This window comes from Dendropsophus ebraccatus, chromosome 2 (genome assembly GCF_027789765.1).
Source record: "Dendropsophus ebraccatus isolate aDenEbr1 chromosome 2, aDenEbr1.pat, whole genome shotgun sequence".
Classification (NCBI taxonomy): Eukaryota; Metazoa; Chordata; class Amphibia; order Anura; family Hylidae; genus Dendropsophus; species Dendropsophus ebraccatus.
Window position 1 is genome coordinate 204,639,512 of NC_091455.1, and position 24,991 is coordinate 204,664,502.

Below are 24,991 nucleotides of genomic sequence, written 5' to 3' on the forward strand. Positions count from 1 at the left end.
GCCTCTCTCCTAAAGCCAATCGCGTGTAGCCAACTGTCTCCGCCCCGTGCCTGTCTCCTCCTCTCGTGGCTCCGCCTCCCGTACCCCTCGCTCCTCCCCGGTTCTCGCCCAGTTTTCGGGCTGTTGTCGGTGACCGGGAGCAGCGGAATATGGAGCGCCCGTTACTGTCGGAGAGCCTGGCACAGGTAGGAGCTTCCCCCGTGCCTCGGTACCCGGAGCGGCGCCGCTTTGTTCTGTGTGGCGGAACGGGCACCGGCAGTCCTGTGTGGTGTGTGCAGCCGCCGGAGCCGAGCACGGAGTCTATAGAGTGTGAATACAGCTCTATATACCGCCCTGTGCAGTGTGTGCGAGCCAGGAGCCGCTCTGTACAGCCTCCTGCATCACTATGGTATCTATAGCTCCTGCAGCTATACATTGTGTATGGTATATAGGAGGTCCTGCAGCTATACATTGTGTATGGTATATAGGAGCTATACATTGTGTATGGTATATAGGAGCTATACATTGTGTATGGTATATAGGAGCTATACATTGTGTATGGTATATAGGAGCTATACATTGTGTATGGTATATAGGAGCTATACATTGTGTATGGTATATAGGAGCTATACATTGTGTATGGTATAGGAGCTATACATTGTGTATGGTATATAGGAGCTATACATTGTGTATGGTATATAGGAGCTATACATTGTGTATGGTATATAGGAGCTATACATTGTGTATGGTATATAGGAGGTCCTGCAGCTATACATTGTGTATGGTATATAGGAGCTATACATTGTGTATGGTATATAGGAGGTCCTGCAGCTATACATTGTGTATGGTATAGGATATCCTATATATCCTGCAGCTATACATTGTGTATGGTATAGGAGCTATATATTGTGTATGGTATATAGGAGCTATACATTGTGTATGGTATAGGAGCTATACATTGTGTATGGTATATAGGAGGTCCTGCAGCTATACATTGTGTATGGTATATAGGAGGTCCTGCAGCTATACATTGTGTATGGTATATAGGAGGTCCTGCAGCTATACATTGTGTATGGTATATAGGAGCTCCTGTATATCCTGGAGCTATACATTGTGTATGGTATATAGGAGCTCCTGTATATCCTGGAGCTATACATTGTGTATGGTATAGGAGCTCCTATATATCCTGCAGCTGTACATTGTATATGGTATATAGGAGGTCCTGCAGCTATACATTGTGTATGGTATATAGGAGGTCCTGCAGCTATACATTGTGTATGGTATATAGGAGATCCTGCAGCTATACATTGTGTATGGTATAGGATATCCTATATATCCTGGAGCTATACATTGTGTATGGTATAGGAGCTTCTAGAGCTATACATTGTGGATGGTATATAGGAGCTCTAGAGCTATACATTGTGGATGGTATATAGGAGCTCTGGAGCTATACATTGTGGATGGTATAGGAGCCCCTATGGGATCTATAGGTACGGCACATATATAATTTTTATTTTATGGGGAACTCTATGGAATTTATGTTTACATGTACTACCTATGCAATCTATAGGTCTGATAGCTTTATGACTTGCAACTATAGTCTGTATCCTATAGGGCCCACTATATATACTACAGTTTGATATTATTTATTTATTGTTAAAGCGCCCTACCGTATATATGTATATCTTATGGAGAGTGCAATACGTAGTATCTGGTGTCTGTATAGGTAGGTATACATATATTTACATAGTCCATATACACAGTTTTCCCTCCCTTGTCTATATAACCCATGCCTATAGGTAATCCTTACTTTCACATGTATATGTGTATATAATATATCAATTTATCGTCCCCATTAGGTAATGTATAGGACCTATTTCTGTAGTGGGATTATACCATACGTGTGTGTGTATATATAGTGTCCTACATCTGTATGCAGTGAGCTCCCTCTAGTGGTGACAGCAGGTAGACAATAGATATGTTTCTGCAGGGGATTTGCAGGTTTTGTCTTCAGATCACCCCTCCTCTTATTGACATGACTCTGATCACGAGGGGTGGGGGGCTTCAGCCCTGCGCTGATATTTGTTACAGTGTGTGTAACCAGATAGCAGAGGATTGGATGACTGATACACTGCAGCAGCTTACAGTGTTTCCAGTGTGACAGCATCAGGATCCTCCCATGTCACCTCACTCATCCTGATGGTTTAATGGCTTTATACTCCAGTCACACCCAGAGCTGCATTCATGATTCTGCTGGCTTGGGTTAACCCATAGTGCTCTGTGATGATTACTGTTTACAGCTTTCCTGGATTGCTGCTGGTTCAGTGTCTGTCGGAGAACATGCGGCTTTCAATGAACGTAACCCTGTTCTAAAGATATTGTTGGCAGCTTTTTGTGTGGCCTACAACTGGGATGGGGAGCCATCATGCCTGGATAGCCAAAGCTTTTTGCTTCCAGCATGCTCTGCTGTTGTAGTGGGCGGAGTCACATTGGTCTGCCCTGCAGGCTGCAGTTCTCAATCCGGCACTGTGTTGCACTTCATTCTGGAGGGTGTTGGGTGCAGTGCAGACATCACTCATCCTGGGTACACCATCAGGTCACACCTATTGCATTGCTTCTTGTTATATAGTGCTGCCCTGGAAGGAGTTGAGCTTCATTCCTACATAGTTTATTATTAGTGTTTTATACATAGATAGTATAAACTTAGACTAGACCATCTGGTGCCTCTTCTGAATGTCTAGTCTAAGTTTAGATTATTAGTTGGCTTACATTACAGTACAATTTTGGGGTTCTAATTCATATGCAAACATGCCCCTTTATCATAAGCCACACCCCTTACCAGGTAAGCTCCACCCATTGCCGAACAAGGCGTAAAAAAGTGAAGGCTAGTCATATAATGTGGTGTATTTTTATTAAGGTGAAAATTTTAACTTTGCAAATAATAGACAACTAATAAGGGACTCGCAACTTATCTTAATTGCAAAAATCTTTCACTTCCCCCTCTATCATGGGTTACAGGGAGGGGGAAAACATTTTTAAAACTGGAGTCAAAAAGTCATACAGATTTGTAAATTGCTTCTATTAAATAATTTCCAGTCTTCCAGTACTTATTACCTGCTGTATGTTCTGCAGGAAGTGATGTATTCTTTTCAGGTTTACACAGTGCTCTTTGCTGCCACCTCTGTCCCTGTCAGGAACTTTCCCAAGCAATAGCAAATCCCCATAGAAACCCTGTCCTGCTCTGGAGCACTGTGTCAGCACTGGAAAGAATACACCACTTCTTGCAGGACATACACCAGCTGATACACCATGTCACTTGCTTATCTTCTCTAAGTGACATGACTCACTGAGTCCACTGGGCAGCAGGAGGGGGGTCCTGTAACTGGCTATGTGCTGGGAGTCAGTCGGAAAGAAGATAAGCAAGTGACATGACTCAGATGGCTTGCGGTTGCTCAGCCAATGGGAGCTGAGCAAGCTGAGTCACTTGACAAGGCAGGGGAGGGGGAGGCTGGTGTAACAGGAGCTAGACCAGCCCTCCTGCTGATGACTCATCGTCACAAGAAGAAGCTGAGAGAAGAGTCTGGTGACCACAGTAATTAGGGGGAAAAAACAGGGAAGGGAGGCAGATAGGTGATTGAAGCACATAACAGAGTAATATAACTTTGTAATGTGCTTCAATTACTGGGAAAAAGTTTTTCATGGGAGTTGTCCTTTAAGTGAATGTGTCGCCTAGATTTTAATTTTTTTTTAATTAGAGAAAGATACTCAAACATGTATTATTTTTTAGCACATTACTACAAGGCAGCTGTCTTGCCTGAGCTGAGCTTTTTTTTTTTTTTTTTTACTTTTTCTCAAACCTGTTTATACATATGCATAGCAAACATTACATAACATTTTAAAATTTTGCGCAAAGGTCTTGCAGGCCCTTTAAAATGTAGAGGGTAGACAGTCAATGGTGAGCTGAGCTTTTTAACAGCATTTAAAGAGGTGTTTTACAACAGTAAACATGGATGTAGGAAACAGTAGACAGGAGCTGCCCTATTTATATAAATGCGAAAGGCTTCTGAGAATGCCAAGTGACCTTTTGAAGAGGTCATTCCACATGGAGGAAAGGCTGAACTGCTGCTGTCTACCTGTCACTATAATGCTTTCCCGTAGTCCCCTGCAAAAACAGCACCTCCCCTTTCCACAGGTTGTGTATGGTATTACGATTAAGCTCCATTGAAATTGAGCTGCAATAAAACACCCAAACTGAGGACGAGAGGTGCTGCAGGTGTATAGTTTCTTAAACAAGAGAATGTGTCTTTAGAAAATCTCCTATTGTTCAAATCAAGTTTTTATGTGTTTTTTTTTTTTTTTTTTTTTTTTTTAATCACCTAAATGAGAAAATCTTGCAATATTCTTGCCACTAGGCCTGAAACCTCCCATGGTGGTGGTGAGGAGGAGGAGGAGGCTGCTGTAAAGTGATCTGTGTAGAATTTCAGTGAAAGGTGACACTATTAGATAGAGGAGACAATAGATGACACTCAGAGCTCAGCCTCCCCCTCTTTAAGGGCCCTATTACACCAAAAGATGTCTGACAGATTTATTCTGCCAAAGTCAGGAACAGACTATAAACAGAGATCAGGTGATAAAGGAAAGACAGAGATTCCTCCTCTTTTGAAATCCATTCCTGGCTTTGGCTGAAAAAAATCTGTCAGATAATCTGTCAGACATCTGTTGGTGTAATAGGTGTGCCCAATTATGTTTCCTATTCATGTCAATGGGACGGGCTCTGTCCAGTGTTGTTTATGTCCATGGGACTTGCTGTAAAGCAGATCACTGTTAAAAACAGCTCGGCAGGATGGTAGCACCAATAATAATGTAGAATAAATAAAAATGGAAAATCAGAAAATATAAACAGATTAGAAAAAATAACATGTTCCAGTGTCTGCTGCTAATCGGTAAAAAATACAAACAAAAACTAGGCTATGCATTCTCTTTAAGGCCCTGTTACATGAAACGATTATTGGCTGTATTTGGCCGATATCGTCCGTTACTGCTGATAATCGTCTTGTGTAATAGAAGACAACGATCAGCCGACGTGAATGATCTGCTGCCGCTGCCCCGTGAAATAGTATCGGCGGCAGCAGACCGCTGCTATCTGCTATGGGCTGCCCAGACGATCTAGCGATCACCCGGGCGTAATAGCGGTGGCAGCGAGCAGGGAACGAGGAGAAAACGAGCCCCAGTCGCCTCGTGTAATAGGGGCTTTAGGCTAGCCATAGCACTGACCTACCATCTTGTCTTACTGGCAGATGTTGGGGGAGGGAAGGAACAGGGATGTTGAATTTTTGACTCCCCACCCCCATCCTTTTGTTTTGCAGACAGCGGAGTCTCCATCCTGAATTTATTACCCATCTGAGTTGAGTGCGCTTGTAAGGATTGGGAAAGATAGCCATTGGCTGAACAAGCGTGTTATTTAGCAGTTTTCCACTGTATTAGATGGACGATCCTGTCTGTAAACGAGCGCCCATCTCTATGATCAGAGATTGTCTGTACAGCCTTTTCCTGCTGTCAGCTGAACATTACAGCGTAGATATGTGTCATTCAGAGTGTGTGGACAGCCAGGGGACCGTCCCTATGGGCACAGCTATGGCTTTTAGTTCAGGATGTGGAACTTTAGAAGTTTTCACAGAACAGGATGAAGTTAATTACTTTTCTCCAAGTTGGGAGTAATGAAAGACACCAAAAGAGGATTTCCTTGATGATTCGGAAAGGATGTGGCCGGTAATATGACTTCCGCTGCAGCGGGAAAGAAGATGTAACAGGATGGATGGGAGGACCTATGCAAAGCAGCACATATAATTACTACTATAGAGTATCTGATATCCAGGAAAATCTATGGGATGAAGACACAATACTGGAGAAGACCAATATGGTCAATGCAGCTGTACAGAATGTCTGCGTCCATTACAGGAGTTATGCAAGGTCCATAGTGGTCTTTTATCCATAGTATAGGTCATCGGTGGAGGTCATGACCACTGGGCGCATAGGTCCATCGTCCCCCAGTTGTAAAGAGCAGCAGGAGACTTAACCATTGCTCCATTTATTCCTTTATGGGACTTAAGAACAAGCACAGTATGGTGGTGTATGGGATAGTTGTCCTATCCCGCGGATGACCCCTTTAATATATACTGAGAAGTGGTACTGTGCAGCCACCAGAAGCAGAGATCAGGCTGTATGGACACAATCCTCTGTGGGTATAATCCATAGTACAGGAGGGATCGGTTGGGTGTGACTGTGTGCAAAGATGTCACACCCATTAATAAGTAATTGAAGGTTTCTTATATTACCCCACCCTATAGGAGGTGCCGGTCTCGCCCACCTACTAAATGTAAGATCCTAAGTTAAAGTGACGGCGTTGTCAAGGTTTCATCCCTGTATAATAAGTTTAATTCTTCATACCAAGACCTGTTTGCTAATGCAGTAGTGAAGTCTCCTCTTCCGTTCATTTATTGATAATGTGCTGTAACCCGTGGCACGATGAGGGTTGTGGTTTTACAATAGCAGGAGGCGCTGTATAGGGGGGACTAAATCCACTTTCACACATCGGAGCTAATTTTTCGGAGTCATCTTTTATCATAGCCAGAAACACCTAAGAGGAATCTAGAAACTCTTCCCTGGTTGATGTTTCATGTATATATGTTGCCCAGGTGGTTTGCGACTACACCGGGCAATGGGCTTTACCCATAACATGGAGCAGCACCAATCAATGATAGAGGGAATTGATTGCTTAGTACTTTCATCTTATGATTGCCAAATATCAGAAAGGGTTTCCATCGCCTAATATAGGTGACAGCGGCAGGGAAAGTGCCATCGGCAAAAGGCCCTATTCCACCGGACGATTATCGTTCAGATTATCGTTAAATCGTTCAAATCCAAACTATAATCGTTCGGTTGAAATGCAGTTAATTATTAACGACCGAACGAGAAATCGTTGATCGCTTTATAAGACCTGGACCTATTTTAATCGTTGCTCGTTCGCAAAACGTTCACAAATCGTTTGCATTGAATAAGACGTCGGTCGCAGTAGATATGAACGCAATAGCGAAGAAATAGCGAAGAAAAAACAATCGCAAATACAATCATAAGTAACTATTATCGTTCCATGGAAATGAGTAAACTCTTTCAGATCTTTCGCAATAGCGGTCGTTTGAGATTGTTAATCATTAACGATTATGCAAACGATAATCGTCACGTGGAATAGGGCCCTTTACTCATCCCTTTGCTATGACCGAGACGCATGCATTCTTTGTTATCTTTGGCCCATGTTAAAGAGCTTTCTTCTCTCCGTATAGAGAATGCATGCTTGGTCAAACAGAGGAATAGGGATGGTATGGTAGCTGGTCCACCAGGCTGATTATTGAGTATGGTCACCTTAAAGTGCTGTTCACATGATCGGTGTTGGGTTTTGTTCAGTCCGGATTTAAGTGTTTTCTGGATGAAGGCCATCAATAATATAGTGTGACCTATTGTTGAAGTCGCTGGGATCTGTCAGGATCTATTAGCAGGTTAGCTTTGCCGAACCTGCAGATATTTTCCCCTTTTAAAGGGGAATTCCCATCTCAGCCAATTTAGCTATACTTGTAGGACTTTACAAGTTAAATATTTTTGCAAATACATGTATTTAGAGAACTTACCTTCTCCTGATATGCCGATATAGCCCTCCCTGACAGCTCATTGTCTAGGTTACCAACCACCACTCTGCTCTACAGTTCCAATATGGCCACCTCCAGGAAAGCTTGTAATAAACTCACATTGTAATAGTTTATGCTGTTACATTTTAGTGTTGGTACCCCCCCCCCCCCCCCCCCACGGATTTTACAGTACAGTGACACATGGTGACCTCAGGATACATGATTAATTGTCATACGTTCCATGTTCATGCTGTATATCAGCCCTGAGCTGTACCAATCCGTAACACAGAGCTGGAGAACTTGCAGAAAATTCCGGTTTGCATGATTCCGAACGATCCGAATTTGAATCCTGCTGCCTGGAGAAGGTGGATGCAGCCCTGGGGATTCGAATGCTGATCGTTCTGTATCGTGCAAACACGAACCTCTGACAATTTCGCTCATGTTTTTACAAAACCGATAGATGCCTTTCACATAGGAGGACTCCATTATGATTGGCATAAGCGACAGGTAATTAAGTCTGTGCGTGTTTTTTATCCTCAAGTTGAGGATGCTGGGAGTTGCGGTGCCTGCATCCCGGTGGGTTACCTGCGGAGTCCCCGCACAGAGCATTAGTCGTGTGGTGAGAATCATTTACGCTCAATATTTCTCTTTATTTGCTCATTATCCGCTCTAATTGCCGCTCTGCGAGGTTAATAGCCGTCGCGTGAAGAACGCTAATTGCTGTGAGATTATTCACTGTGAAAGCGGCTCCGCACACAACGGGACTGGGGAAGAATACAAGACGCAGTCTGTGGACTGCTGGAAGAGCTACCGGGAACTACAAGTCTCAGCAGGCTGTGACAGCCAGGAGATGACTAGCTTGAGGTTTAGATACATTGTAGCAACCACAATCTTCTTGATGATGATGTCAGGCTACACATCCATAGCAACCAGTCCGTCTCAGGTCTGCAGTAAGGGTCCATTTACACAGACAGATTATCTGCCAAAGATTTGAAGCCAAAGCAAGAAACAGACTATAAACAGATCAGGTCATAAAGGAAAGCCTGAGATTTTTCCTATTTTCAAATCCATTCCTGGCTTTGGCTTCAAATCTGTGAGATAATCTTTCTGCATGTGTTTTTTTGTTTGTTTTTTCAATGAAATTGCACCTCACCTGTCTGCAGGCTGAGTCTGGTATTGCAGCTCAGTTCTATTAAAGTAATTTGGACTGAGCTGCAGAACCTGAGGACAAGGGGGGGGGGGGTGCTGTTTTTTGGAGAAATCTTTTATGTATTTTCATCCCTGGAAACCATTTGTACCACCTACAGCCATACTTTAGTAATATTAAACTGCTAACCTCCCGGTATCCCGTCTCTTTCAGGTGACCTTTGATGATGCTGCAATTTACTTCTCAGAGGAGCAATGGCAGAACCTGGAGGAGTTTCAGAAGAAGATCTACAAGGAGCTCATCAAAGAAATCTACGAGACGATGCTGGCCCTGGGTAAGGATTATGGGTATATGCGGTTACTGGAGGAATCTCCACTACTAGAGGCGACTCTACTGTCCACATAGTCTCCACTAAGAGACACAGACGTGTCGGCGGCTCCTGACTTTGCAAAACACAGGACAGATTTCCAGCAATCTGCAGCAAGTGGTCCATTATGGATTAATCAATGGCCAATGATTATGAACAGTTGCCCGGTTATTGATTATAATCAGCTTGGATTGTCTCTTACTGTGTTAATGAGTTCCAAGATAGTCACCACATATGGCCAAAATCACAGACATGGTACCAGTGGCTGCACAAGCCTGCCAGTAATACTGTTATACTATTGGCAAGGGATTGCCTACAATATGGGGTCCAGCCCTTACACCATCACAGCCGGCTGCCATGCTGTATAATATCTCCTTTGCCTTTTTGCATGGTTTTAGCATTACCATTGGCCAATGGCTTTTGCCTGTCTCGTAATAACTCTCATTTTCTCATCCCCTGATTTGCCTTTGATCGGTAATGCTTAACGCTAGGTAAATTAATGTAACCAAATCTGCACCAGGTTCACAAGATGGAAACTTATTTCCATATAAACAGAGTGTCTGCCACTTGGTGCCGAGGAAACGTTATCCCCTATAAGGTGCATTGCCAAGGTTGACTGCGGATATAGCCTTAGTCTAATGGCACAAAATATTCTAATATACAAAACAACTCTGCTGCACGTATCTGATTCTTAAAGGGACTTTCTGGTACTTTTACATTGGCAGCCTAATCCAGAGGTAGACCACCAGTGTCTGATCATGGGGTTCCAACACTTGGCATGCCATAGATCATTTATACAACAGCATATACACTATCAACTGGGCCATAAGCAGACGCCATTCCGTGCGTAGTAGTGGCACTGGGTTATTGTAGTGCAGCTCCAATTGAAATGAATGGGAGCTGCACACTAGTTACTTAACGCTGTGACTACACAAAGAATGAAGCTGTCTGCTGCCATTGCCCTTCATTGACAACATATTAAACGCCCTGGAAAACCCCTTTAGTATTCTAAACAATAGTGGCAAATGAATTTTCAAAACCGCCAAATTTTACACATAATCTGTACCTGCAAACATATAAGTAACATTGTGGTGTGTGATTATGTCTGCTTATTGTAAAACAGGATACCGCATCCCGAAACCAGAAATTGTGTCCCGAATTGAGCGCGGCGAAGAACCATGCATGGACGCATGCAAGAAGGCAAAACAGCAAGAAACTCAGCCACAGGGAGCTCCGGATGGCAGCAAAGGTGCCTACATAGTGTCTTATTATTGCCTCTTATATATTAATTACATACATGAAACCGGAATCATTTCTTAACTACGTGGGGAAGACATAGGGATTAGCAAATCCTGTACAGTAATTTAACTTATGTACAAGAAAATACTATAATACTTCTCCTGTATACAAAAAAATATACTATAATACTGCATATACATGTAGAAATGCGGCACTCGCCAGCTACTTCTGCACTTATTACTTTATTGAAGCATAAAGAAGCTCAAGTGTGGACACACATACAGGTGCGGGACAGTGACAATCGTTCTGTGCTCGTGCACACTTCGTCTGAAACACTCACCACACTCCAGCAGGTAGAATGGGAAGGATAGGAGGTACAAATCATGTGTGCACAGGTGTCTCCTGCTAATTGCGGTCATGTGGGTCTTACCAGGAGGAGTGCAAAACACGGAGAAAAGGGAGAAATGTAAAATATGGACAAAAAGAGAAAATAGCACTGCACCTCACACCTATGGCTGATACTTATGCTTCTCAGCTACATTTAAAAACCAACTCCAGGATGTTGGTATATAATTTGATCAAAGCATATTGCCCCATGTACCAGCGTTTAGGTCTCCTGCCTCACATGGGTCCCTACACTAACTCACCATCGTGTCAGTCAGCTACCGCCATCCCCGCAAGGCGTGCACTACCAGGGAAGGGAGGCCATAGAACGGCCCTGCAACCCCACTGTCACAGGACCAATACCAATTTTAAAATAGGCCTAGCGGCCATAGATGGGATGTGCAGCAGTTCTTTTCTCTCCATGTCGTGTATAACTACTATAATACTTCTCCTATATACAGGAATATAACTACTATAATATGCACAAGCCAAAAAGACAGAAATGGCTGCACATCGCACCCATGGCTGACACGAAAGCTTTTTCAGCTACATTTAAAACCAACATCAGAAGTTAGTATATAATTTGGCCAAACCATATTGCCTCATGTACCACGTGCAGGTCTTCTGATACACATGAGTCCCTAACCAAAAAACATCACTGTGCCGGTCAGCGACCACAATCCCCGCAAAGCGTGCGCAAGCAGAGAAGGGGGGCCACGGAATGGCCCTGCAACCCCATTGTCACAGGACCAGACCCTAAAGGGCCCCCCCAGACCCCGCAGGCGCCAACGGCGGAAAAAGTGGACGCCAAGCAACACAAGTGTGAACAAGCTCTTACCTCTCTCCATTCCTCTGCAGGTAGAATGGGAGAAAACTAGGAGATCCTCCCCTTATGTACACAGGTGCTTCCTGCTAATTTGGATCACATGGGTCTTACAAAGCACGAGTGCAAGCCACAATGAAAAAAGGGACAGAATACCTAAAATATGCACAAGCCAAAAAGACAGAAATGGCTGCACATCGCACCCATGGCTGACACGAAAGCTTTTTCAGCTACATTTAAAACCAACATCAGAAGTTAGTATATAATTTGGCCAAACCATATTGCCTCATGTACCACGTGCAGGTCTTCTGATACACATGAGTCCCTAACCAAAAAACATCACTGTGCCGGTCAGCGACCACAATCCCCGCAAAGCGTGCGCAAGCAGAGAAGGGGGGCCACGGAATGGCCCTGCAACCCCATTGTCACAGGACCAGACCCTAAAGGGCCCCCCCCAGACCCCGCAGGCGCCAACGGCGGAAAAAGTGGACGCCAAGCAACACAAGTGTGAACAAGCTCTTACCTCTCTCCATTCCTCTGCAGGTAGAATGGGAGAAAACTAGGAGATCCTCCCCTTATGTACACAGGTGCTTCCTGCTAATTTGGATCACATGGGTCTTACAAAGCACGAGTGCAAGCCACAATGAAAAAAGGGACAGAATACCTAAAATATGCACAAGCCAAAAAGACAGAAATGGCTGCACATCGCACCCATGGCTGGCACGAAAGCTTTTTCAGCTACATTTAAAACCAACATCAGAAGTTAGTATATAATTTGGCCAAACCATATTGCCTCATGTACCACGTGCAGGTCTTCTGATACACATGAGTCCCTAACCAAAAAACATCACTGTGCCGGTCAGCGACCACAATCCCCGCAAAGCGTGCGCAAGCAGAGAAGGGGGGCCACGGAATGGCCCTGCAACCCCATTGTCACAGGACCAGACCCTAAAGGGCCCCCCCAGACCCCGCAGGCGCCAACGGCGGAAAAAGTGGACGCCAAGCAACACAAGTGTGAACAAGCTCTTACCTCTCTCCATTCCTCTGCAGGTAGAATGGGAGAAAACTAGGAGATCCTCCCCTTATGTACACAGGTGCTTCCTGCTAATTTGGATCACATGGGTCTTACAAAGCACGAGTGCAAGCCACAATGAAAAAAGGGACAGAATACCTAAAATATGCACAAGCCAAAAAGACAGAAATGGCTGCACATCGCACCCATGGCTGACACGAAAGCTTTTTCAGCTACATTTAAAACCAACATCAGAAGTTAGTATATAATTTGGCCAAACCATATTGCCTCATGTACCACGTGCAGGTCTTCTGATACACATGAGTCCCTAACCAAAAAACATCACTGTGCCGGTCAGCGACCACAATCCCCGCAAAGCGTGCGCAAGCAGAGAAGGGGGGCCACGGAATGGCCCTGCAACCCCATTGTCACAGGACCAGACCCTAAAGGGCCCCCCCAGACCCCGCAGGCGCCAACGGCGGAAAAAGGGGACGCCAAGCAACACAAGTGTGAACAAGCTCTTACCTCTCTCCATTCCTCTGCAGGTAGAATGGGAGAAAACTAGGAGATCCTCCCCTTATGTACACAGGTGCTTCCTGCTAATTTGGATCACATGGGTCTTACAAAGCACGAGTGCAAGCCACAATGAAAAAAGGGACAGAATACCTAAAATATGCACAAGCCAAAAAGACAGAAATGGCTGCACATCGCACCCATGGCTGACACGAAAGCTTTTTCAGCTACATTTAAAACCAACATCAGAAGTTAGTATATAATTTGGCCAAACCATATTGCCTCATGTACCACGTGCAGGTCTTCTGATACACATGAGTCCCTAACCAAAAAACATCACTGTGCCGGTCAGCGACCACAATCCCCGCAAAGCGTGCGCAAGCAGAGAAGGGGGGCCACGGAATGGCCCTGCAACCCCATTGTCACAGGACCAGACCCTAAAGGGCCCCCCCAGACCCCGCAGGCGCCAACGGCGGAAAAAGTGGACGCCAAGCAACACAAGTGTGAACAAGCTCTTACCTCTTTCCATTCCTCTGCAGGTAGAATGGGAGAAAACTAGGAGATCCTCCCCTTATGTACACAGGTGCTTCCTGCTAATTTGGATCACATGGGTCTTACAAAGCACGAGTGCAAGCCACAATGAAAAAAGGGACAGAATACCTAAAATATGCACAAGCCAAAAAGACAGAAATGGCTGCACATCGCACCCATGGCTGACACGAAAGCTTTTTCAGCTACATTTAAAACCAACATCAGAAGTTAGTATATAATTTGGCCAAACCATATTGCCTCATGTACCACGTGCAGGTCTTCTGATACACATGAGTCCCTAACCAAAAAACATCACTGTGCCGGTCAGCGACCACAATCCCCGCAAAGCGTGCGCAAGCAGAGAAGGGGGGCCACGGAATGGCCCTGCAACCCCATTGTCACAGGACCAGACCCTAAAGGGCCCCCCCCAGACCCCGCAGGCGCCAACGGCGGAAAAAGTGGACGCCAAGCAACACAAGTGTGAACAAGCTCTTACCTCTCTCCATTCCTCTGCAGGTAGAATGGGAGAAAACTAGGAGATCCTCCCCTTATGTACACAGGTGCTTCCTGCTAATTTGGATCACATGGGTCTTACAAAGCACGAGTGCAAGCCACAATGAAAAAAGGGACAGAATACCTAAAATATGCACAAGCCAAAAAGACAGAAATGGCTGCACATCGCACCCATGGCTGACACGAAAGCTTTTTCAGCTACATTTAAAACCAACATCAGAAGTTAGTATATAATTTGGCCAAACCATATTGCCTCATGTACCACGTGCAGGTCTTCTGATACACATGAGTCCCTAACCAAAAAACATCACTGTGCCGGTCAGCGACCACAATCCCCGCAAAGCGTGCGCAAGCAGAGAAGGGGGGCCACGGAATGGCCCTGCAACCCCATTGTCACAGGACCAGACCCTAAAGGGCCCCCCCAGACCCCGCAGGCGCCAACGGCGGAAAAAGTGGACGCCAAGCAACACAAGTGTGAACAAGCTCTTACCTCTCTCCATTCCTCTGCAGGTAGAATGGGAGAAAACTAGGAGATCCTCCCCTTATGTACACAGGTGCTTCCTGCTAATTTGGATCACATGGGTCTTACAAAGCACGAGTGCAAGCCACAATGAAAAAAGGGACAGAATACCTAAAATATGCACAAGCCAAAAAGACAGAAATGGCTGCACATCGCACCCATGGCTGACACGAAAGCTTTTTCAGCTACATTTAAAACCAACATCAGAAGTTAGTATATAATTTGGCCAAACCATATTGCCTCATGTACCACGTGCAGGTCTTCTGATACACATGAGTCCCTAACCAAAAAACATCACTGTGCCGGTCAGCGACCACAATCCCCGCAAAGCGTGCGCAAGCAGAGAAGGGGGGCCACGGAATGGCCCTGCAACCCCATTGTCACAGGACCAGACCCTAAAGGGCCCCCCCAGACCCCGCAGGCGCCAACGGCGGAAAAAGTGGACGCCAAGCAACACAAGTGTGAACAAGCTCTTGCCTCTCTCCATTCCTCTGCAGGTAGAATGGGAGAAAACTAGGAGATCCTCCCCTTATGTACACAGGTGCTTCCTGCTAATTTGGATCACATGGGTCTTACAAAGCACGAGTGCAAGCCACAATGAAAAAAGGGACAGAATACCTAAAATATGCACAAGCCAAAAAGACAGAAATGGCTGCACATCGCACCCATGGCTGACACGAAAGCTTTTTCAGCTACATTTAAAACCAACATCAGAAGTTAGTATATAATTTGGCCAAACCATATTGCCTCATGTACCACGTGCAGGTCTTCTGACACACATGAGTCCCTAACCAAAAAACATCACTGTGCCGGTCAGCGACCACAATCCCCGCATAACTACTATAATACTTCTCCTATATACAGGAATATAACTACTATAATACTGCTCCTATATACAGGAATATAACTACTATAATACTACCCCCTATATACAAGGATATACCTACTATAATACTGCTCCTATATACAAGAATATAACTACTATAATACTGCTCCTATGTACAAGAATATAACTACTATAATACTGCTCCTATATACAGGAATATAACTACTATAATACTACCCCTATATACAAGTATATAACTACTATAATACTGCTCCTATATACAAGACTATAACGACTATAATACTGCTCCTATATACAAGAATATAACTACTATAATGCGGTTCAGGGAAGAAACAGAGTGCTGCACCTCACACCTATGGCTGATACTAGTGCCGCTAGGCTAAATAGAAAACACATCAGAATTTTGTGTATGAATTGATCAAGCCATACTGCCCCATGTACCTCGTGCCGGTATCTGATACACATGGGTCCCTACACTAAGTCCACACCGTGCCAGTCAGTGGCCACCAACCCCGCAGGCGTGCACAGCCAGGGAACGGGGGCCATGGGCGGCCCGTTCCATGGCCTCCCTTCCCTGCATGTGCACGCTTTGCGGGGTTGGCGGTCGCTGACCGACACGGTGTGGAGTTAGCGTAGGGACCCATGTGTATCAGATACCGGCACGAGGTACATGGGGCAGTATGGCTTGATCAATTCATACACAAAATTCTGATGTGTTTTTTATTTAGCCAAGCGGCACTAGTATCAGCCATAGGTGTGATGTGCAGCACTCTGTTTCTTCCCTGAGCCACATTTTGTTTCTCTCTTTTCTCCGTGTTTTGCACTCCTCCTGGTGAGACCCACATGACCGCAATTAGCAGGAGACACCTGAGTGCACATGGTTTTAATCCCTCCTGTTTTTTTCCCATTCTGTTTGCTGCAGCTATGGTGAGCGCAATACCTTATCCAGACTTGTGCTGCTTGGGGGCGACCTTCTCCGCCGGCGGTGCTGGCCGGGTTCTGGTGTGGTGTTTTTGGGTCTGGTCCTGTGGCATGGGGGTCGCAGGGCCGTCCCATGGCCCCCGTTCCCTGGCTGTGCACGCCTGCGGGGTTGGTGGCCACTGACTGGCACGGTGTGGACTTAGTGTAGGGACCCATGTGTATCAGATACCGGCACGAGGTACATGGGGCAGTATGGCTTGATCAATTCATACACAAAATTCTGATGTGTTTTTTATTTAGCCAAGCGGCACTAGTATCAGCCATGGGTGTGATGTGCAGCACTCTGTTTCTTCCCTGAGCCATAACTACTATAATACTGCCCCTATATACAAGAATATAACTGCTATACTACTGCATATATACAAGAATATAACTACTATAATACTGCTCCTATATACAAGAATATAACTACTATAAGCACAAGCCATTGAGATAGACAGTTTTCCTATTCATGCTGAGCACCACCGTGATGCAGACACTGTACTGAGATCACTCAGTAAACAGAGATCACAACGCTCCCTATCACATAAGGTCACTTAACCTGGACATACAAACAATTTCAGAATACTACGGTCTGCTGATAGTGCCAGCACATCTACTTGCTTGTATATATAACTACTATAATACTGCCTCCTATATACAAGAATATAACTACTATAATACTGTCCCCTATCTAAAAAAACATATAACTACTAAAAGCCTGCATTCGTAGCAGCTGTTTTTCTTCCCTCTCTCCCTGCCCCAATGTTCATTTAAGATAAGTCTTTTGCGGTCAGTCTGGTAACTACTTATTATGTGATCATCTTAGTATAATAGTCCTGCCCTATATTTCAGCAGTATATCTTACCTCCTGTACTTTCTTCTCTACAGACTCCGAGACTGTGATAAAGGTTGAGCGGGAGTCTCCAAAAGCTTCTACCCCAGTGGCCCCCAGTGAGATTTCATCCTCTCAGGAGCGCAGTGGGGCTCAGTGCCCTCGCTGTGGGACATGCTGCAACAACCAGTGTAGAGTGGGAGTTCAGTGGAGCAGTCAGGGGATGTATCCAGTGTCGCCTATGGATGGAAATCACGGGAAACCGTATATGACTTCTCCAAACCCTTACTTTAATGGGAGCCCGATATCTCCTGGATTTGCCAGTAGAGGTGAAGGAATGCCACATCCCACCTCCCCGATGGGCACCTATGGGAATGCAGGAATGGTGCCTCTGTCTCCTCACTATGCTGGTCCTGGATACAGAAATGCCGCTGACCCCAGCTCTCCATTTCATTTGCCTGAGAGGCCAGGAAATCCAGTCTTTGCTTTTGACCAGATGCCCATGGCCCCCCCTAGTGGTCATATTGGTAAGTATCCAATAGGATGGGAGCTTTTTGTTAAGGTCCAACACTGGGAGATTGTGTTTCCCTGGATGCGTTCTTCATTTGAGAGGTTCCGTGCATGAGCAGTCTTCTAATTAACAAAATTTGGCTTCCGTGGGATGTATCAAGGGAGATGCAACTTTCTGGCTGTGGCTGTGTTTTGCACTGATCTTAATTTCAAGGGGGTGCCATACAATGCCATTTTCGTTGTTATTAGACTGATCCACACTGGCAGAAGATGCCGTCCAATCTGTGGGCAGGAAAAGCTAAGCAGCAATACACAGTTTTGTGGAGTAGTTTCATTATAACCTGTCATTTATTCATGTAAATCTTCTCACTAAGTAGTCAAGTGGGTGGTCCTATCAGTGATTGACAGCTGTGTACGCTCTTAGAGCTGTCAATCACTCAATAATAATATTTATTTGTATATCGCCAACAGATTCTGCAGCGTTTTGTGTTTTGTTTTTTGTTTTTTTACACAATACAAATTTTATATTTATATTACATTATACAATAAATAAATAAATATACAAAAGGAGTTAGAGACCTTCTTGCAAGAACTTACAGACTTGGATGACTGCGGGTGACACGAGAGGCAACAAGTGCTTTATTTGCCAATGGTGCAGCCATAGTCCATAGAATCGCTAAGTACCTATTGGTGATTGGGCTAGCCAGTCACACACCATTGTCTGAGGTCAAGTAGAAAGTTCAAAGTACATGATACCGAGGAAGGTAGAGAAGATGGAGAAGGGATAGCATAGAGGTCGGCGAGATTAGGGAATGTTATAAGCGAGCCTGAAGAGATGAGTCTTCAGGGCTTGCTTGAAACTCTGGGAGTTGTAGATAAGTCTCAGGTCTTTTGGTAGGGCATTCCAGAGAACTGGTGCAGCACGAAAGAAGTCTTTGAGGCGGGAGTGTGAGGTTCTGATTGTGGAAGATGTTAGTGTTAGATCATTAACAGAACGCAGAGCACAGGTAGGATGATAGGTGGAGATGAGGGAGAAGATGTATGGGGGGACAGAGTTGTGGAGAGCTTTATGGGTGAGGGTGAGGAGTTTGAACTGGATTCTGTATTTAATTGGTAACCAGTGCAGTGACTGGCACAGGGGGGAGACATAAGTATAACGGCTGGAGAGGAAGATGAGTCTGGCTGCTGCGTTCAGGATAGACTGGAGAGGGGAGAGCTTAGAGAAAGGAAGACCGATTAGTAGGGAGTTACAATAGTTAAGATGGGAATGGATCAGGGTCAGTCAGTCTGAGCTGTGTCAGGGGTGAGAAATGGGCGGATTCTGGAGATATTTTTTGAGATGTAGGTGCCAGAATCGTGCAAGAGCTTGGATATAGGGAGTAAAAGATAGATCTGAGTCTAGCATAAACCCCGGTCAGGTTTGGGTTAGTAAGAGGGAGGGAATACAAGAAGTTCAGTATTAAAAAGGTTTAGTTTGAGAAACAGAGAGGTCATAGTGTTAGAGTGGATAGACATTCACTAATATTTTGTAAGAATGTAGGGGTGATGTCACGGAAAGAGGAGTAGAGCTGGGTGTCATCAGGGTAGAGATGGTCTGTCCGATGGGGGCTGTAAAGAGGGAGAAGAGGAGGGGACCCAGGACTGAGCCCTGGGGAACCCCAACAGAGAGAGGTAAGGGAGAAGAAGTAGAGCCAGAGAAGGATACACTGAAGGAGCGGTCAGAGAGGTAGGAAGAAAACCAGGAGAGAACAGAGTCCTTGAGGCCAAGAGAGCTGAGCATGGAGAAAAGGAGCTGGTGGTCCACAGTGTCAAACGCTGCTGAAAGATTCAGGAGAATCAGCAAGGAGGAGTTTCCTTGTGACTTTGCCTTCAGGAGATAGTTTGACACCTTGGTGAGAGCAGTTTCAGTAGAGTGAAGGGATCGGAAACCAGACTGTAGAGGGTTAAGAAGAGCGTTATCAGAGAGATAGCGGGTTAGGCGAGAATAGAACAGACTTTCCTGGAATTTAGAAACGAAAGGCAGATTGGAGACAGGTCGATAGTTGCCTGGACAGGATGGGTCCAGCAATTTATTTTTCTTTTTTCTAGTAGTGGGGTTATAATAGTGTGTTTGAATGAGGAGGGGAAGATACCAGAGGAGAGGGAGTGATTGAATATTTTTGTGAGGTGAGTAGTAACAGCAGGAGAGAGAGACTGGAGGAGGTGTGAGAGAATACGGTCACTAGGGCAGGTAGTAGGGAGAGAGGAGGAGAGGAGCTTGGCAAATTCTTCCTCTGTAACTGGATCAAAAGCAGAGAATGAAGAGAAGGTGGGAGAGGGAATGGGATCTATGGGTCTTTGGGAGGTCATGCCAGGATGGATAGTGTCAATTTTAGATTTGAAGTAGGAGGGCCAGGTCTTCAGCACAGAGGTCAGTGATGGGTGTCTGAACCTTGGGCTTAAGAAGAGAGTTAAAGGTATCAAAGAGACGCTTTGGGTTGTTGGAGAGTGAGGAAATGAGAGAGTTGAAATAAGCTTGTTTAGTGAGGTGGTGGGCAGAGTAAGAAGATTTGAGAGTGAATTTGTAGTGTAGGAAATCTGCTGAGGTTCTATATTTCCTCCACAGACGTTCAGCCGTCCTAGAGCATCGCAGAAATAAGCGAGTTTCTGGCGTGTGCCAGGGCTGCTGGCATCTGTGGCGGGGTGTGCGGAGAGTAGGGGGAGCTACAGAGTCTAGGGTTGTTGTCAGGGTGTTGTGGTAGTGTTGTGTGGCCATGTTTGGGCAAGTGAGGGATGAGATTAGCACCATCCAACTAATCACAGAATGAACAGATTTTCATAAATGACGACATCCTAAAAGTTTTATCACTCTTCTTTGCACTTCCTCTATAGCCGTCCACATATTGCACTGCATTTTTATTGCGATGGGTTCCCTCTAAGGGGTTTATTAGAATGGATTATCATATTGTGCCTGCAATTCTATTAAAATAGATAGACTTTTCTGTCTAGACCAGGGGTGTCAAACTCAAATACACAGTGGGCCAAAATTTAAAAAAATTGGACAAAGTCGGGGGCCAACCTTGATAATTATTGAAGCGTGAATTTGGCGGTCCTGGCACTGTCAGAGCAGCGTGCGGTGTTCCTGGCACTGTCAGTGGTGTGTCCCCCAGCTCTGGGCACCCAAACCCATGTAATAGCCAGCTCCCCCAATATTGGCCCATGTTGTAGCCAACCCAACCAAAATTTCCCCACATATTAGCCAGCCCTCCCGATAGTGCCTTAATAGTAGCCAGCCCCCCAAGTGTCCCATATAGTAGCCAGCATTTCCCATAGTCTCATATAGTAGCCAGCCCTCCCCCATAGTCTCATATAGTAGGTAGGCCTCCCCCATAGTCTTATATAGTAGCCAGCCCTCCCCCATAGTCTTATATAGTAGCCAGCCCTCCCCCATAGTCTTGTATAGTAGCCAGCCCTCCCCCATAGTTTCTTATATAGTAGCCAGCTTTCCCCCATAGTTTCTTATATAGTAGCCAGCTCTCCCCAGTAGTCTCATATAGTAGCTAGGCCTCCCCCATAGTCTCTTATATAGTAGCCAGCCCTCCCCCATAGTCTCTTATATAGTAGCCAGCCCTCCCCCATAGTCTCTTATGTAGTAGCCATGGTGGGCCAGATGTAATTCAAACTCTGAATTGCCTGGCGGGACAAAAATAATGGCACCACGGGCCAGATTTGGCCCGCGGGCCAGAGTTTGACATGACTGGTCTAGACCAACATGATCTTTAGTCACTAATAAAGCGAGACAAAAGACCCTGAGGGTTCACAGGACAATAGAAAGGAAGAAACTTTTGCAGTTTGAACCTTACCAAAGGTGAAAATAGGACCATGCCCTTCATAGGTTCAGCTTCTATAGATGCTACAACAAGTAGAGATCACTTGAATCCAACCTTACACATTTCATTTGTATCTTTACAGATCTGGATAACAGGAATAGAAACCCTCACATGCGTGATCCGGTGTTCCACGATCGGAGGAATCCTATGCCACCTTGTCCCGGCTGCGGTGCGTTCTGCAATAATCAATGTGGGATGAACGTTCACTGGGAACAAAGAAGGCTGCACCATCCTGTTCCCGGGCCGGTTGACGGAGCTCAGGGACATCGATACGCATCTCCTCCAAATCCGTACTTCAGCGGAGGACCAAATCCTACCCCTTTCTCGAATGTACGCCCTCCCGTCAGACATGGCACTCCACCAGTAAATGTTCAAGGGAATACTGCGATGATCCAGATGTCCTCACCATATTCAGGATATCGCCGGCCTGGTGATGCAAAGTCTCCAAATGTTTTTCCCAACAAGCCGGAGCACTCTGCCAGCAGTGGCATGCATGGAAACAATACAGGAGCCTCGTCACCTCATGGGCCTAACCAGGGTGTTAAGTATGGAATGGTTCCTGCAAACAATAGTGGGAATCATAGGAAGTCTCAATCTATGTCTCCGTTGGCAGCTATTGAAACAATGCCAATGTTTGCTGCCAATAACCATTCCGGTGCTGTTGGTGACCAGAGAAATAGAGCTCTACCACAAACCGTAACCAGCAGTAATAATAGCATAGACCGAAATACAGTCAATCTCTATAGTAATGGGCGACAAAACCAACTAAATTACTCTATCCACAGTGGCAAAATCACCAGAGTACAGCCAGCGACATCAGCAACTGGCAACACCGGGCAGATGGCTGGAAATAAGAACTCCGTGTCATCAGATGGATGGGGTTCAGCTTCCAAAAACACTATTTCCTCTTCCTCTGCATTTGTGGGTCAGGAGGTGGAGCAGGTTATAGTAAATGAGAGTCATGCCACTAAAAGACCTGCCCCCCAGGCGGCTTCAGAAAGTGGGGTTCCAACAAAAAGAATCAGTCCTGCAGTGATTATTGTTGACTGTGATGACGAACAACGCACTCATACTCAAAAAGCCAGCGTCAGTAGCCAAGCTCCTGCTTACATCGCTCTTTCCTCCACCAGATCGGGTCTTCCTTCAGCTCCATCTGGCATTGGTGGAGGCCAGGATTTTAAGAAAACTCCACCACCTGCAAATAAGCGCCCAGAGACGCCACCCATTACTATCAGTAACGTGCGAAGTGGCGGCATTTTTATTACTCCACCTTCCAGGGGACCTAAAGAAGCAAAGAAGGACTCTAATCCAATCATAATAATAGATGACAAAGATGAAGGAGTAGCAGTGCGTCGCGCTTCGCCCGCCAGTAGCACAAATATTGATGCTAGAACTTCTAAAGCCATGACGCCACCAGTAACCCATCCTAAAAGTAACAAGGGGCCTTCTCCTGCCCCTGCGCCTCCTTCCTCGAACAACAAAGCCATGCAACCTCAAGGCAACCAACAGGGAGCTGCAGTTTTGGTCAATAAAGTTCAAATGCAGCAGCCATCGCCTATTATAGTCACTGGAGGTACCGGTATTGGCAACCAACCCTTGTCTGTGCCTGTAAATGGCAACCAAAGTATCATGCTTACATTCCCCGTCACAGTCGGTAGTTCAGGAATCATGCTCGCGACACCCATGAATATTGCAGAAAACCAGATTTCGGGCATGAAACAGAACAGCAGAGTGCCAATAAGTAAGAACACTAGGCTTGTGCCAACAAGCACTGCTACCACTACGAGGACTGTCAATCCTAAATTCAGTTCGGTGGCGGTGACCCCAGTCATGGGTCAGACAAATACGCTTCCTGTTACTGTGCCCCCTGGGCATGCAAAACCTGTGGCCATCAATGTTAACCAGTCTGGGAATATCACCAACGCTCTCAATATAAAGAACTCCAATGTCGGTGGTGGAACTCTCAAGGCGGTGCCGGTATCAGCTGCAGGAAATGCGCCTGTGGGACAAACAATTCCGCTCTTTGTAGATGCCAATTCTGGTCTAATTCTGACCGGATCTGCCATTCCTTCCAAGGATAACGTCTCCTCTGGTATTGGTAATGCAACCGTGGTCGCTGTTAACGGGGGTGTTGTTGCTGGAAACGTTGCTCCTGTAACTTTGGGTGGAAACCTGGCGTTCAGTAACATTGCGCCTGTCAATGGACTTTACATTGGCGGTAATTCTCCCGTTGCTCTTGCTGGAAATGCCAACAAAGGGACATTGAGTATCAACAATCCCACCATCCTCACCTTAAATAGTGGCTTGGGTATTGGCAATTCAGGGTCTGTTGCGGCACCCATAACGAATATCTCTTCTGTCAATACAAACAGGACTTTGCAGGTGGCCCAGCCACCTGCGTCTACCGTTGTAGGTGGTGCTAGTCAGCAGAATAGCAGCATTATTATAAGGAAGGTTGGAGAAAAGAACGGGGTATCTAACCAGGCCACCAGCGAGCAGCAGCCAGCGGTTGTAGTGGAAAGACTGTTTAAGTGCAGCGACTGTGACGAGAAGTTTAATTCCCTTGAGAACTTGACTTCCCACCAAGCAACCCACAGGCCGAGAGACGTCCCGGCAGGAGGCCATGTTGGCCAGTCGGCCTCCAAAGACTCTGGTAACAACGAAGTTCTTCCAAAAACAGGAGACAACGATGCTCCGACCATTTTGTACACTACACAAGGGGATGACGGCAGCACTGTGTATGTGGTGACCGTGTAAATGTGGTCATCATTATGGTGTTACACATCATTTTTTTAATTTTTGTAATGGTCTTTTTAGTTTTTTGGGTTTTTGTGTTGGGGGGGGGGGGGGGGGGGGTCAAAACTTTCTTTGTGTGTAAAAGACCTACTAGAAATTTTAGATTTTCAATGTGTCGTTTAAGATTTCAGCATTACTCTAGAACGTCGGCATGTTCGTCGCAGGTGACCTGCCTTTTCACCACTGAAAGGGACAAGTAAGTCGTAGTTTAGAGATGTAAAAAATGTAAATAATACAGCATAGATTTAGCAGAGAATGCACTCCACATAAAGCGAATCGCTTTAGCTGATAGACAGCCTCCCCAACTTCCGTAAGGTCCCTGATTCAGGTACAGCTCTGAGGCAGATTTACTTATTACGGTGTCTCTTAGCTAATGTGTTATAACATGGTGAAAGTAGTGTAAGGTTGTATTCACACTATGCGGTGGTCTTATAGCAGTTATAATGTATCCTGTCCTATGAACACAG

At 45.5% G+C, this 24,991-nt stretch overlaps 1 protein-coding gene across 1 annotated transcript; it reads left to right on the plus strand.

The window, feature by feature from the left end:
• LOC138783913 (uncharacterized) lies at window positions 1-24,562 on the plus strand. The gene is made up of 5 exons (XM_069959233.1): window positions 1-185; window positions 9,019-9,139; window positions 10,296-10,421; window positions 17,406-17,876; window positions 21,811-24,562. Exons 1-5 carry the CDS (start codon window positions 150-152, stop codon window positions 24,483-24,485), a joined length of 3,429 nt encoding a protein of 1,142 aa, XP_069815334.1. The 5' UTR covers window positions 1-149; the 3' UTR covers window positions 24,486-24,562.
• Window positions 24,563-24,991: the final 429 nt, after the last annotated feature.

What these genes read in the sequence shown, in the direction of transcription:
- LOC138783913 (XM_069959233.1), top strand. Translation starts at nt 150, where the DNA reads ATGGAGCGCCCGTTACTGTCGGAGAGCCTGGCACAG. An exon ending in CGAGACGATGCTGGCCCTGG is followed by an intron (nt 9,140 to 10,295) that starts GTAAGGATTATG and finishes ATTGTAAAACAG; the next exon opens with GATACCGCATCCCGAAACCA. An exon ending in AGCTCCGGATGGCAGCAAAG is followed by an intron (nt 10,422 to 17,405) that starts GTGCCTACATAG and finishes TCTTCTCTACAG; the next exon opens with ACTCCGAGACTGTGATAAAG.